This window comes from Chrysemys picta, chromosome 5, assembly GCF_011386835.1.
Source record: "Chrysemys picta bellii isolate R12L10 chromosome 5, ASM1138683v2, whole genome shotgun sequence".
NCBI lineage: Eukaryota > Metazoa > Chordata > Testudines > Emydidae > Chrysemys > Chrysemys picta.
In genome coordinates this window covers 144,348,391-144,363,885 of record NC_088795.1, presented here as the reverse complement: position 1 = coordinate 144,363,885, position 15,495 = coordinate 144,348,391, and the positions used below count along the sequence as shown (strand labels likewise).

The 15,495-nt window shown below is 50.5% G+C and overlaps 1 protein-coding gene across 19 annotated transcripts in view; it reads left to right on the top strand.

Annotated features, from left to right (window-relative positions):
* DCTN1 (dynactin subunit 1) overlaps nucleotides 1-15,495 on the top strand; it is a 125,215-nt gene that overhangs the window by 89,382 nt on the left and 20,338 nt on the right. For all 19 annotated transcript variants that reach the window (XM_065598473.1, XM_065598471.1, XM_065598469.1 and 16 more), the window contains 5 exons: nucleotides 169-360; nucleotides 5,531-5,728; nucleotides 8,505-8,709; nucleotides 12,099-12,177; nucleotides 14,654-14,813. In XM_065598473.1, the coding sequence (XP_065454545.1) occupies nucleotides 169-360; nucleotides 5,531-5,728; nucleotides 8,505-8,709; nucleotides 12,099-12,177; nucleotides 14,654-14,813 (834 nt within the window). The remainder of the gene's footprint in view (nucleotides 1-168; nucleotides 361-5,530; nucleotides 5,729-8,504; nucleotides 8,710-12,098; nucleotides 12,178-14,653; nucleotides 14,814-15,495) is intronic.

Sequence of the window (15,495 nt, the reverse complement as noted above, 5' to 3'; positions counted from 1 at the left end):
GTTGGTAATGGTGTTCTGTCCCAGGAAGGGCTTGTTTTAAGAATAAGGTGGAGGCAAAGTTCAAAGCGAGGCCGGAATGAACGATGGAGACGGTGCTGAGGGGTGGCAGATCCCTCCCAAAGCAAGTGCTGTTCTGACTCTTTCCCCCTTGACCATGTTGTTCTGCAGCCTACCCGGACTCCCAGCTCCGCAGCGTCCAGCGGGACAGCTGGGCCCTCTGGCTCCGCTTCCGCCTCGGCGGGTGAGATGAGTAGCAGTGAGCCCAGCACGCCTGCTCAGACGCCTCTGGCTGCGCCGGTCATTCCGACTCCTTCCCTGACCTCTCCGGTGGCACCTCCGTCAGCTCCGTCCCCCACGAAGGTAACACAGTGCGTGGCTGTCTGATTGCTCTGCCCGAGTGGGGAGGGGGAGGGTCAAAGGCAAGGAGGCAAGAGAACAGGCAGCAGGCAGGGGGGTATGGCGGGGGAACCATTTCTCAGCCCACCCTAATCCATGCTCCAACAAAAAGGGCCAGGGAGCGCTCTCATGTTCCGTGTCCAAACAGCGTTCATGTGACTGCCCCTGGAATAGCCTGGTCAGTTCTGGGCACCACACTGCCACAGACTGAAAGCAATACAGAGAAGAGCTGCAAAAACAATTGGGGGTTTGAATGGATTGTCTTCTGAGATGAATCTGTGTAGCATGGCTAAGAGTAGATCAAGGGCAGATGTGGGGCGAAACCCCAAGGCTGGAAAGGAATTCAGGGTGGTGAGAATAACGCTGCTTAACTCAGCACTCTACAAACATTTATAGAAACCTAGAAGATTAGGGTTGGAAGAGACCTCAGGAGGTATCTAGTCCAACCCCCTGCTCAAAGCAGGACCAATTCCCAACTAAATCATCCCAGCCAGGGCTTTGTCAAGCCGGGCCTTAAAAACCTCCAAGGAAGGAGACTCCACCACCTCCCTAGGTAACGCATTCTAGTGTTTCACCACCCTCCTAGTGAAATAGTTTTTCCTAATATCCAACCCAGACCTCCCCCACTGCAACTTGAGATCATTGCTCCTTGTTCTGTCATCTGCCACCACTGAGAACAGCCGAACTCCATCCTCTTTAGAACCCCTCTTCAGGTAGTTGAAGGCTGCTATCAAATCCCCCCTCACTCTTCTCTTCTGCAGACTAAATAACCCCAGTTCCCTCAGCCTCTCCTCCATAAGTCATGTGCCCCAGCCCCCTGATCATTTTTGTTGCCCTCTGCTGGACTCTCTCCAATTTGTCCTCATCCTTTCTGTAGTGGGGGGACCAAAACCATTATCCCTTCCAGCATCCTCGTGAGACTGGAATATGGCGGCATCTCATTTTACAGATGAGGAAACTGAGGCACAGAGCTCAAGGTCACACAGATTGGAGCTGGGACTAGACCCCTGGCTCTTGACTCTGTCCCATGGCTCACGCTCTAGGTCTTTCGGGTGGGGAAAGTCAAAAGGGTGGGTTTTGTTTTGTTTTTTGTTTTGCCTGAATATCGAGACTGATCTCCTGACCTTGAGAGGGTGCTGGGCTGAGGAATATTCTCCCCCAGGGAAGGTGGAGAAGCCCCACTCTCTAGGACAGGACAAACTGCTAGGGAATATCCCATGGGGAACAACCTGCCCTGGCCTTGGAGGTGGGCTGGGTGATCATTACTATCTAGGCCAATTTTGTTCTTTAAAATAGTTTTTCATTACTTCCCTCCTGCACCTTCTTAATTAGTTGAATTTCGAGCTTATGAAAGATTTAGGACATGAGGGCAAAGAAGTAATAGCACAAGGTGTGAAAAAGCATTTGAGGTTTTGTGTGAAGTTGTGAGCTGGAAAAAGCACCACCTAGTGGAGGGAAAAGGCCTTGCAGCCTCTCATTTAGTTCGGGGTTCATCTTCAATTACACCTGTGCCGGAAACGGGTTCGTGTGCTAGCGTTGTTACTGACGCCTAAATCAGCTAAGAACACAGGGAAAAACCTCTGGTATTTGACAACACTTAGAGCCTCATCAATCCCACTGTTTGCTCTGTAGAGTCAGTCAGTTTGTGCTGTTGTTTGTGTGGGTTTTTCACTCAGCAGAGGGGAAGAAATTAAAAGAAAATAGGAAAATGTGATTGTAAAAATCACTAGGTGTTGGTGGGGTGGTTGGGAGCAGGTGTAGAACCCCAAACTAGTTGCAGTTGTTTGAAGTCTAGTCCATTTTTTTTTTTTTTTAAATGGAAGGGGGACCCAAGTTTAAATCAAGAGTGAGTGCCAGTGTTGTAGCTGCATGATTTGTAGTCAAGCAAAGAATCTTCCGAAACACCTGAAGGGATTTTCTGCCGGCAGCACGCTGAGCAGCACCCCATTTGTTCACGTAGGGCAGGTGAACGTTTGTGCAGGGGGAGAATGTCTTTGTCTGCTCAGTCACCCAGGCACAGGGAGTTCCGCTTGGATCTGTGATTCTCCCATCAGGAAAAGCCCATGCATGGCTGCATAATACCTTACAGGCTTTGTGCTGCTTCCTTCCTGTGCAGGCAGCTCTCCAGTGACCAGGCAGATAGGTTTTCGGGGAATGACATGTTAGTCTTACACAAGTTAAAAATCACGTAGAAAAGTTAGATGCCTGCAAGTCACCAGGGCCTGATGAAATGCATCCTAGAATACTCAAGGAGCTAATAGAGGAGGTATCTGAGCCTCTAGCTATTATCTTTGGAAAATCATGGGAGACGGGAGAGATTCCAGAAGACTGGAAAAGGGCAAATATAGTGCCCATCTATAAAAAGGGAAATAAAAACAACCCAGGAAACTACAGACCAGTTAGTTTAACTTCTGTTCCAGGGACGATAATGGAGCGAGTAATTAAAGAAATCCTCTGCAAACACTTGGAAGGTGGTAAGGTGATAGGGAATCCAGCATGGATTTGTAAAGAACAAATCGTGTCAAACCAATCTGATAGCTTTCTTTGATAGAATAACGAGCCTTGTGGATAAGGGTGAAGCGGTGGATGTGGTATACCTAGACTTTAGTAAGGCATTTGATACGGTCTCGCATGATATTCTTATCGATAAACTAGGCAAATACAACTTAGATGGAGCTACTATAAGGTGGGTGCATAACTGGCTGGATATCCGTACTCAGAGAGTAGTTATTAATGGTTCCTAATCCTGCTGGAAAGGTATAACGAGTGGGGTATCGCAGGGGTCTGTTTTGGGACCGGCTCTGTTCAATATCTTCATTTACAACTTAGATATTGGCATAGAAAGTACGCTTATTAAGTTTGCAGATGATACTAAACTGGGAGGGATTGCAACTGCTTTAGAGGACAGGGTCATAATTCAAAATGATCTGGACAAATTGGAGAAATGGTCTGAGTTAAACAGGATGAAGTTTAATAAAGACAAATGCAAAAGCTAAGGGATCTAGGGGTTATAGTGGACCACAAGCTAAATATGAGTCAACAGTGTGATGCTGTTGCAAAAAAAGCAAACATGATTCTGGGATGCATTAACAGGTGTGTTGTGAGCAGGACACGAGAAGTCATTCTTCCGCTCTACTCTGCTCTGGTTAGGCCTCAACTGGAATATTGTGTCCAGTTCTGGGCACCGCATATCAAGAAAGATGTGGAGAAATTGGAGAGGATACAGAGAAGAGCAACAAGAATGATTAAAGGTGTAGAGAACATGACCTATGAAGGAAGGCTGAGAGAATTGGGTTTGTTTAGTTTGGAAAAGAGAAGACTGAGAGGGGACATGATAGCAGTTTTCAGGTATCTAAAAGGGTGTCATAAGGAGGAGGGAGAAACCCCCTTATTCTCTAAGGATAGAACAAGAAGCAATGGGTTTAAACTGCAGCAAGGGAGGTTTATGTTGGACATTAAGAAAAAGTTCCTAACTGTCAGGGTGGTTAAACACTGGAATAAATTGCCTAGGGAGGTTGTGGAATCTCCATCACTGGAGATATTTAAAAGTAGGTTAGATAAATGTCTATCTGGGATGGTCTAGACTGTATTTGGTCCTGCCATGAGGGCAGGGGACTGGACTCAATGATCTCTCAAGGTCCCTTCCAGCCCTAGAATCTATGAAAAAAAATGTTTTAGGGAGAGTCAAAGCCTCCTTGGAGCATGAAGGGCTTCAGGAAGAGATGTTTCACCTCAACGGGGTGGGACCCAAGAGGGCTGCATTAGAAGCTTGCCAGGAATTCTCATGCACTGGAGTAGATTGCAGCCACCTTCAGTTTTGGTGTGGAGGAGACACTTCAGGTCCCAGCATACACTGCTCCATCTTTGAGCAGCCTTTGCTCAGATCAAGATGGAGTGTTGCTTGCTGGCACCAGAACCCTCTGTGGGCTATCCCTGTAAAAGATCAGGATGTCTTTGAACTGGGTTTTGAAACCCAACTGGTACAGCCCAAATTCAGCCAGTGACTCTTTGTCCTAACAGAGCTGAGTGACTTCCTGTTGATGCTGGTTACCTGGATTATCTTTCAGTGGGAAAGATCTAACCTGCTTGTCTCTGGAGAGCCCGCTGGTTAGAAAAGCCTGGAAGAGGGCATTGCAGTCAGACCATGTGGCTAGTTTGTGGTTCAGAGTGGAGATGCCTTTACGGCACTGTCACTTTGCCGAGAGATCAGAGCCATGCTCCATCCCTACCTGGGTGAAGAATTACACGTGTGCTTGCGCTGAGCCTTTCCTTCTAGAGATGAAAGTGTCCAGAGCCATGATTCCAAAACCTTCAGAATCCAACGTACACCATCTCTCTTAGGCGTGCTTAACCCCTTTTGGCATAGTAACTGCCCCATTGTATCGGAGCGACTGACGGGGGAGAGATGGGAAAGGATTAGGGTGCCTTTGACACTCAGTAGAGTAACCCCGTGGCATCAACTAATAACTCTCCAGTTTACAGTGGGCACAGTTTGCGTGTGTCTGTGAGTTGTTAAACTTTGTTTAAATAAGCTTAAAGCATTAGTCATTACACATGCTATAATTTAAAATCCCATTGCTTGTCACATTAGAGCCCCAGTCCTGTTAGTGGAGACACTTTTCCCTTGCATGTGTCATTACTCTGACCCCTAGGGGCAGGAGAGGGGAATTAGAGGAGTTAATTTTGTACATTATTGGTTTTCAGAAGGGCTGAGCACCAGGGGCACAGCTCCTTTGAGGGCCAGGCCATCTCTCAGCACATCGAGAAGTATTAACCGTGTACAGTGGGTGAAATGAAACTCAATGAGATTAAAACCTTGTACAGGCTTTGGAAGAGGAAGAACAAAGTGAATGAAATTATTCTAAGAGGCCTTTAATGATGCTGCTATTGGAAAAGGGTTGACTGAATTCTGAGGACTGGGTCAGACTTAGAAGGTTTTGTTGCCTGTGCATTAAATTAGAGGTATTTGGAGAAATCCATTGTTACATGCATCCGACGAAGTGGGTATTCACCCATGAAAGCTCGTGCTCCAATACGTCTGTTAGTCTATTAGGTGCCACAGGACTCTTTGCTCCATTGTTACATGACATCTCTACTTCTCAGAGTAACCTCCCATTTTCCCCTGGCTGTGCAGGAGGAGGAGAACCTGCGTTCTCAAGTCAGAGACCTGGAGGAGAAGCTGGAGACTCTGAAGATGAAGCGAAATGAAGACAAAGCAAAGCTGAAAGAGCTGGAGAAATACAAGATCCAGTTGGAGCAGGTGCAGGAGTGGAAGAGCAAAATGCAGGAACAACAGGTTGACCTCCAGAAACGTCTAAAGGAGGCCAAAAAGGTGAGCATCTTCCTGGCAGGCATGTGGCAGCAGCCAGAGCTGTGCAGCTCACATCAATGACGCCTCAAGGGAACCAGTAAATTCAAGGCTATTTAATTGTTGGAAATCAGACTGGGGAGTTCTTACTTTATTTTTTGATACATCCACTAGCATAAAAATATGAACTCCCCCAAATCCTGCCTTTTGAAGACATGTGGGCCCTAAAGCAACCTGTGACCACAACACAGCAAACATTGGCGCTTGTACTGACTTGAGAATGCAAAAGCCAAATGGAAGTAAACTACGTTCAGTGCTGAATTAATTTGTACAAGGCGCTAAATATGGCTGGGCCCATTATCCTGGTGGCATCTTCCTGTGGTTTATTTTGGCCTATTTTCTCCCCATATCTGAGGCAAGAGTTTTGTCATGGAGCCACGCTGCCCAGCTTTAACCAAGCCGTGCTTCGTATAATGTGTCCCTTCTGCCAGGGGCATCTGCAGATTCCCACTTGTGGCTCGTGATGAAAGCACCTTGACCCTATGGGAATCTTCTGGAGAGCGGTGGCCATTAGGCCTCTCCCCTCTCCCTCCCATCCCGGAGGGGTCCAGGGGTTCCCCCCTTCTCTTCCTTCTAACTACGGAAAGTGCAGCGGGCTCCAGTCACACACACTGTCCTCAACGCTTTCCTCGTCCTTTTCTTTCATCTGCCCTAGGGGACGAATTTTGTTTGTAGTTAATCAGTCAGATTCCTTAGAGGAGGAGGAGAGGAGATGCTGTGGCCTGGGCTCCATCCGGCAATCAGTTAAACACATTACAAGCCTCCGATCAGATCCAGGATGCTGGCGCTGTTAGTTACAGGATCGCATTTTAATGTGGTGCTTCCTGTGTGGCCATGTTCGGATGCATGCACTCAGTGCGCTCCCTCTGGGAGAGGGTTTTCTTCGTCCAGTGCCCCCTCTCTCAGACCCTCACCCGGAAAGTAAGAATGGACCTGCCTCACTCCCCTTGCTATCACACGCCTTTGGCGTGTAGGTCCCAGGATATTAGAGAGACCAGGTGGGTGAGGTAATATCTTTAATTGGACCAACTTCCGTTTTCCAAGCTTGTCTCCCTCACCAACAGAAATTGGTTCAATAAAATATATTCGCTCACTCACCTTGTACATCACAAGTTTTAGCAGCCAGTGTATTTGGTTCTGGAGCGCTGTTCCCTTGATTCCAGGTGGGACCTGATGAGTGAGTTTCTCTTCGGCTTCCAGCTTCGACTCTGTGGGTACTCTGGGGCTGGAGCACCCATGGGGAAAAAATGATGGGTGCTGAGCACCCACCAGCAGCCCCCCCAACCCACCCAGTGCTTCCACCCACCGAAAGGCCGCTCAGATCAGCACCTCCCCCTCCCTCCCTGCGCCTCCCACCCACCACGAACAGCTGTTTCATGGCATGCAGGATGCTGGGAGGGAGGGGGAGGTGCTGATCTGTGCAGCCTCTCGGTGGGTGGGAGGGACTAGGGGGAGTTGGGGGGGGTGGGGCCTTGGGGGAAGGGGTGGAGTGGGGGCGGGGCCTGGGTCAAGAGAAAAGAGAAGTGTAGACCCTAATACAGCCGCCAACCTGCTCCGTACCGTCTGCTGGTGCCATCCTCCAGGGACGGCCCAGCAGCTGTCTGTTTGATTGGCGGGGACAAGCCGAGATCACTGCTCCATTTTAACAGGCTAGCTAAATGCCGTTACTACAAAGAAAGGTATAAAATATGCTTGATGTGTGTCCGTACTGAAAATGCAGCCCTGGCCCGTGAGCCAGTGCTGGGGCTTGGCGCCTTCTGTAAGGTGCACAAAGAAAGCAGCCCATCAGACCTGCCTTTTGCCAGGGTAACTCCTGGCTTAGATTTGAGTGATCCCCAATTAGGGTCTGGGGAACTGCCCTTAATGAAAATGAAACAGTTGTGTCCTGTTGCATGTAATACTTCAGAATGTAACCTGCTGGTACCGCCCATCCTGGTTACCAGTGGAGTCAGGAATTCATCACGCAAAGGTTCAATCTGAGGGCATGTCTACACTACAAAATTAAGTCGACCTAAGTGACATGGATGTACAGCCACCACAGTCATTGAATCGGTTTTCCACACCCCACTGCGCTTAGCCGTGTGGGTCCTCCCCAGGAGCACGTGCACCCATGGAGCTGCCAGTGTGGGGCACTGTGGGATGGTTTCTGAAAGGCAGCAACAGTCGATGTAAGTAGCACACTGTCTACAGTGACAGTGTGCCAACCTAACTACATCGACTTCACCGCCACGAGAGGCGTAGCGCTTGTGTTATTAAGTCAGGGTAGTGACGTACATCGGTAGGCGCGACAGTTTAGTGTCGATGCCTAGAGCTAGGTCCACATAAGGCAGGTTACTTCGCCCTAACTCTCTAGTGTAGACCAGGCCTGCGTCTGGCGGCGTGACTGGAACTGGTTCTCTCTCCTTGCTCCCAGGTGGCCTCTCAGCCCCTGTGTTACTGCTCCTGGGTGGAGGAGGGAGGGGTTGGGAGTGCAGTTGCTGGGCTGAGTGGGGAAGAGGTGCTGAGGTGGAACAGAAATCAGACCGTTTTCGTGGCAGTGGCCTTTTCCCCTGCACGCCTGGTAAGCGTTTACTAGCTGGGATTTGACTCCATGCAGTCCCCCTACGGGAACGCTGTCCCAGCCAGGAGTATCTGAGCCATACAGCTGGGTAATGGTTTTGGCTAGTGACCACGTCTGAGTAGCGCCCCTGTCCCGTCAGGCGTCCATCGCAAGGTGTCCTCACCCTGTTTCTGCCTGCAGGAAGCCAAAGATGCATTGGAAGCCAAGGAGCATTACATGGAGGAAATGGCCGATACGGCTGATGCTATCGAGATGGCAACTCTGGACAAGGAGATGGCGGAGGAGCGGGCCGAATCCCTGCAGCAGGAGGTGGAGTCCCTGAAAGAGAAGGTGGAATATCTCACGATGGACCTGGAAATCCTGAAACATGAGATAGAAGAGAAAGGTGAGAGGTGCGGGGCCCACCCACTGTGAAATGGCCTTGGGGGAGGGTCCCGTGTTAATGCAAACCTGGGCTGGGGAGTAAATCTACATGTGGGGAAGATCCCATTGCTGTGATGAATGCAGCATAAATACCAAGCTACACTGATGCATCCCGCACCCCTTGGAGTCAGTGGGAACCTTGCCATTGAGGAGTTAGTTGCCATTCATGAAATAAACAGTAATAAGTCACTAGGACCGGATGGGATTCACCCAAGAGCGTTAAAATAAATAAATAAATAAATAAATAGAAGGCTCCAGAGGCTATCCCGGCAATTACAGACTGGTGGGCCTGACTTCAGTACCAGGCAAATTGGTTGAAACTCTAGTAAAGAAGAGAATCAACAGATGAACATGATTTGTTGGGGAAAAGTCCCCATGGTTTTTGTAAAGGGAACTCCTGCCTCTCCAATCTACTAGAATTCTTGCAGGGGATCAGCAAACGTGGACAAGGGGGATCCAGTGAATATAGTGTACTTGGAATTTCAGAAAGCCTTTGACAAGATCCCTCATCAAAGGCTCTTAAGCAAAGCAGGCAGTCATGGGGTAAGGGGGAAGGTCCTCTCATGGATCAGTAACTGGTTAAAAGAGAGGAAACAAAAGGTAGGAATAAATTATCAGTTTTCACAGTGGAGAGAGGTAAATGGCGGGACCAAGGTTATTCAGCATATTCATAAGTGATCTGGAAAGAGCTGTGAACAGGTGGCGAAGTTTGCAGATGATGCAAAATGACTCAATATAGTTAAGTCCAGAGTTGACTGAAAGGAGTTACAGAAGGATCTCCCAAAACTGGGTGACTGGCAACAGAATGAATGGCCAATGAAATTCCATGTTGATAAATGCAAAGTAATGCACATTGGAAAACAGCCCACTTATCCATTGAAAATGATGGAGTTTAAATGAGCTGTTACCACTTAAGAAAGGGATCTTAGTGTCATCGTGGACAGTCCTATGGAAACATCTGCTGAATGTGCAGTGGCACAGAATGTTAGATAATAAGACAGAAAATATCACAATGCCGCTGTATAAATCCATGGTGCACCCACATGTGGAATACTGCGTGCAGTTCTGGTTGCCCCATCTCCAAAAGGTATATTGGAACTGGAAAAAGTACAGAAAAGGGCAACAGAAATGATTAGGGGTATGGAACAGCTTCCGTATGAGGAGAGATTAAAAGACTGGGACTGTTCAGCTTAGAAAAGAGACGACTAAAGGAGTGGATATGCTCAAGGTCTATAAAATCATGACTGGTGTGGAGCGTTATTTACCCCTTCACATAATAACACAAGAAGCTAGGGTCACTCAATGAAATTACTAGGCAGCAGATTTAACACAAACAAAAGGAAGTATTTCTTCCCACAACACACAGTCAACCTGTGGAACTTCTTGCCAGAGGATGTTGTGAAGGCCAAAACTATAACAGAGTTCAAAAAGGAACTAGAAAAGTTCCTGGAGGATGATCCATTAGTGGCTATTCATAGAATCATAGAATATCAGGGTTGGAAGGGACCTCAAGAGGTCATCTAGTCCAACCCCCTGCTCAAAGTAGGACCAATTCCCAACTAAATCATCCCAGCCAGGGCTTTGTCAAGCCTGACCTTAAAAACCTCTAAGGAAGGAGACTCCACCACCTCCCTAGGTAACCCATTCCAGTGCTTCACCACCCTCCTAGTGAAATAGTGTTTCCTAATATCCAACCTGGACCTCCCCCACTGCAACTTGAGACCATTGCTCCTTGTTCTGTCATCTGTCACCACTGAGAACAGCCGAGCTCCATCCTCTTTGGAACCCCCCTTCAGGTAGTTGAAGGCTGTTATCAAATCCCCCTTCTTTCTTCTCTTCTGGAGACTAAACAATCCCAGTTCTCTCAGCCTCTCCTCATAAGTCATGTGCTCCAGCCCCCTAATCATTTTTGTTGCCCTCCACTGGACTCTTTCCAATTTTTCCACATCCTTCTTGTAGTGTGGGGCCCAAAACTGGACACAGTACTCCAGGTGTGGCCTCACCAATGTCGAATAGAGGGGAATGATCTCGTTCCTCGATCTGCTGGCAATGCCCCTACTTATACAGCCCAAAATGCCGTTTGCCTTCTTGGCAACAAGAGCACACTGTTGACTCATATCCAGCTTCTCGTCCACTGTGACCCCTAGGTCCTTTTCTGCAGAACTGCTACCTAGCCATTCGGTCCCTAGTCTGTAGCAGTGCATGGGATTCTTCCATCCTAAGTACAGGACTCTGCACTTGTCCTTGTTGAACCTCATCAGGTTTTTTTTGGCCCAATCCTCTAATTTGTCTAGGTCCCTCTGTATCCTGTCCCTACCCTCTAGTGTATCTACCACGCCTCCTAGTTTAGTGTCATCTGCAAACTTGCTGAGAGTGCAGTCCACACCATCCTCCAGATCATTAATAAAGATATTAAACAAAACCTGCCCCAGGACCAACCCTTGGGGCACTCCGCTTGAAACCGGCTGCCAACTAGACATGGAGCCATTGATCACTACCCATTGAGCCCGACGATCTAGCCAGTTTTCTATCCACCTTACAGTCCATTCATCCAGCCCATACTTCTTTAACTTGGCGGCAAGAATACTGTGGGAGACCGTATCAAAAGCTTTGCTAAAATCATGGAATAACACATCCACTGCTTTCCCCTCATCCACAGAGCCAGTTATCTCATCATAGAAGGCAGTTAGGTTAGTCAGGCACGACTTCCCCTTGGTGAATCCATGCTGACTGTTCCTGATCACTTTCCTCTCCTCTAAGTGTTTCATAATTGATTCCTTGAGGACCTATTAGCCAGATGGTCAGGGAGGCAACCCCGTGTTCTGGGTGTCCCTAAACCTCTGTTTGCCAGAAGCTGGGAATGGGCACTGGGATGGATCACTTGATGATTCCCTGTTCTATTCCCTCTCGGGCACTGGGCATTGGCCATTGTTGGCAGACAAGACACTGGGCTAGATGGTCCTTTGGTCTGACCCAGTCTGGCCATTCTGATGTTAGGATTTGCCCCTGTGGGATTGCTGTGATAGCTCCTTAGACATCCAGCTAAATGCTTTCAATCCTTTGCATACAGTTCGGTTACCTGGCTTTGCAGCGCTGGTCAGTAGGAAGTGGTAGGACCCTTATTCACAGACTGGTCAGTAGGAAGCAGCAACTCGCCAGGTTCCATCACCTCTGAGTTTGAGTGGGAGTCCAGCTGCCGGAGGCGATAGGCTGGTGGGTTAACCCCCTGAGCCTTGTCCTCCCAACTCCCAGGTTTAAAAACTTAGTTGCTCTTGAGAGAACTGCCTCTGGATAACAGCTGATTTTCCTTCAAATGCTGGGTAACGTCTCTCTGCTTCTCCCTTTCTCCAGGCTCGGATGGGGCTGCATCCAGCTACCAGGTCAAACAGCTAGAAGAGCAAAACGCGAGGCTCAAGGAAGCTCTCGTCAGGTATAACGCTTCCTCCCTATTAAATCTCCTCCTCTGTGATATCACCTCTGCAGATCCTCACTGCAAGCTCCCATGCCCTGCCACCTGGCAACAAAACCTGCCTCAAAGCAGTGACCCATGGACCTCTGTTCTCAAGCCAGGGTATTAACCCCCTAGTCCCACACAGACACACCTCCAAATGCCCCTCAGTTCCTTTCTAACTCCGGGCACATCTTTTAAACCTCAGAGGAGTAGGAAGTAGGATAGGTCACTGTGGGTCTGCTGAGGTTATAGATGCAGAGAACGTGAGATGCTGCAGAAAGCAACCACTCCGCTTTCTTCTGATACTCTGGCTATGAGCATGCTACTTAAATACAGGAGCCGGTTGATAAGGTGTGTGTTTGCTGTGGTGACCAGATTGGGATGGCTTCTGGCAGTGTCCTGCACACCTCCTGGCCAGGTGTCTACTGAACTGCTTCACATTGTGAAACTGATGTTGCATCTCTGTGTAGCCCCAACGGGGACAACTTCTGAGTGTCCTAGGAGAGAGCCTCCCCTGCATGGTCCCACCAATGTACCTGTTATAGTCTTCTTTGACTAGCCTCTTCAGGTCTGTAGAAGGTTCGTGTCGGGGCTCGACCCTCCTGGGCAGGAGGGGAGCCGCACCGACTCTCTACCGGTGGAACAAGCAAACAGTTCAGGGGCTCAGGCCCTCAGGCAGGGGCTGAGCAAACAAACAGTTAGGTCAGGGCTCAGGCCTTTTGGTGCAGGGGCTGAGCAACAATACAGTGGTCAAGCTAGGCCCAAGGCCCTATACCTGAGCGTTGGGTGAGGGGGAATCCTGCCACCCGTGAGCGGGGTGGCGGGGGGACGCAGGCCCACCCACTCCACTGCGTCCCAGCCCGGGGCCCTAGCAGCGGCTGCTGCCGCTGCGAGTCAGTGGGGTATCCTGACTGAAACACACTGACATTGGCTTGCACAGTGTCTGCAGCCTGACCAGGGTCAGCTACCCCCCGGGCTACTTCCAGGTTCCCCCTCAGGGCCTACCTCGTCCGTGGCACCGGGCCCAGTCCAGTCCATCAGCATGGGTTCCTCCCGGCCAGGGCTGGGTGGCAGGTCCGGCAGCTCCTCGGGGAAGTCTGGTGTGGACTCAGGCGGCTCCTCCGGGTAACAGCAGGGGCGGAAGGGCCCTGGTGATGTCTTGCCTTCGGGGTTGGTGTGGGGGAGTTCCAACGGCTCCTCCCAATGACGGGAGTGGACGGGCTCCGGTGGTTCCTCCTCGTAGTGAGCTCGGGGGAGCTCCGGCCAGTTAGGGCCATGGCCTCGGAGGTCTCCCGGCCGCACGTCTGCTCCCTGCGGTGGCTGGGGCCTCACTGAGCTCTGGCAGCAGGCTTTTATACTAGGGTTACCATACTTAACAAATAAAAGAGGACCCTCCATGGGGTCCTGGCCCCGCCCATTTCCCACCCCTGCCCTAACTCCGCCCCCTCCTCCCTCCCACTCCCAGCCACGGGGAAAGGGCTGCCCGAGCGCTACCGGCTTCACGGTTTGCCGGGCAGCCCCCAGACCCTGCGCCCCCGGCCGGTGCTTCCCCAGCGCAGCTGGAGCCCGGGAGGGGAAGCGCCCAGCCAGGGGCGCAGGGTCTGGAGGCTGCCCGGCAAACCGTGAAGCCGATAGCGCTCGGGCTTCGGGCAGCCCCTATGCCTCCGGACCCTGCGCCCCCAGCCGGGCCTTCCCCTCCCGGGCTCCGGCGGCGCAGGGTCCGGAGGCACGGGGGCTGCCCAAAGCCCATAGCGCTCGGCTCTTAAACAGAGCCGAAGAGTCAGGGGAGGAGCAGAGCAGCCGCGGGAGGAGAAGTGCCTGGCCGGCATTTTTCCCGGACATGTTCGGCTTTTTGGCAATTCCCCCCAGACGGGGGTTTGATTGCCGAAAAGCCGGACATGTCCGGGAAAAAACGGACGTATGGTAACCCTATTTATACTTCCTGTCCCGCCCCTTGACTTCCGGGGGACGGGAACAGGCGGCGGAGGCTCCGCCCACTCAGGTGTCTGTAAGGGCACTCCCTCTGCTGGGCAGGAGGGGAGCCACACCAAGTCACTACAAGGTCACAGCCCGAGAGTCTGATCTGCCCTGTTCCCATGAAGTTAGGTTACAAGCCGTATCCAGGGGGCTGAAACTTCTCTGCTCTGAGTGAATGTGCACTGATGGTTGCAAAGCTGTCTCGTTTGGGAGTCCCTTTACCATGGAACAGAAATCTGAGCCCGCTCGGGTAAATGACTTCCCTTTGCACTCGGCATGGCTGCCCCAATATCTCAGCACCAGGACCACAAGCTGTCCTGTCTGGGATGGTCACTGCTAGTGAAAGGACAGGTGTCCTAGCCCAGCTGACTCGGAAGGGCTGCAAACACCTGAGGAAGGCTGTGATGGCAAGGACAGGGAATGGTCACAGTCCCTGGGTCCCTTTCCGTTTGCTCGGAGTGTGTTTGCTCTGTTTCAGGATGCGGGATCTGTCTGCATCAGAGAAGCAGGAGCATGTGAAGCTTCAGAAACACATGGAGAAGAAGAATTCAGAGCTGGAGAGTTTGCGTCAGCAGAAGGAGAAGCTGCAGGAGGAGGTGAAGCAGGCAGAGAGAACCATTGATGAGTTGAAAGAGCAGGTAAGTCAACCCCAGGGTGCTTTGGGGCTTCAAAGAGGGTCAGGGAACTACCGCCAGGCAAATTGGTGTCTCCGGTGAACTGTTGGTGTGGGGCTTTTGCTTAGAAATCACACGCTTAGAGCATCCCAGGAGGCAGTAAAGGAGTCCCAGGGGATCCTGCTGTAGAGTCTGCCCTTCTCCAGCACGAGCTGTGTCGGACTCTGTGCTGTAGTTCATGCGTGGCTGCAGGCTGCTTCCTTGAATGGAAGAGACGCTTTGCACCTGGTGTCTTAGAAACCTTTCCAAAGGAGAGTCTAACCGATGTCTTATTACCTCTGGAATTCAGTGCCACCTGAACATGCTTGTCTTAGCATGGTGTGGTCAGGAGGACGGGCGAGTTACAGCCATGCAGAGGTTCTAGTGACGTTGTGGGGGCCCCTGGGGGAAGGTTCCTTATTGACTACAATGCAGCGTGCTCCCCTTTGCATTTTACGGGCTTCCTAGAGGCAGGCACTGAATGTCTGCTGCGGAAGAAGCAGGCGATACAGTACGGATACTCTAGCATGATCCTGGCTTGGTAGGAGAGTGATAATTATCCCTGACACCACTTGATCATACGCAAAGGGAGAGAAATAATGAATCCTGTTCAGATGTAAAGAGAGTGAGCTCCCATTATGCCTCTGATAAATCTGACCCATAACTT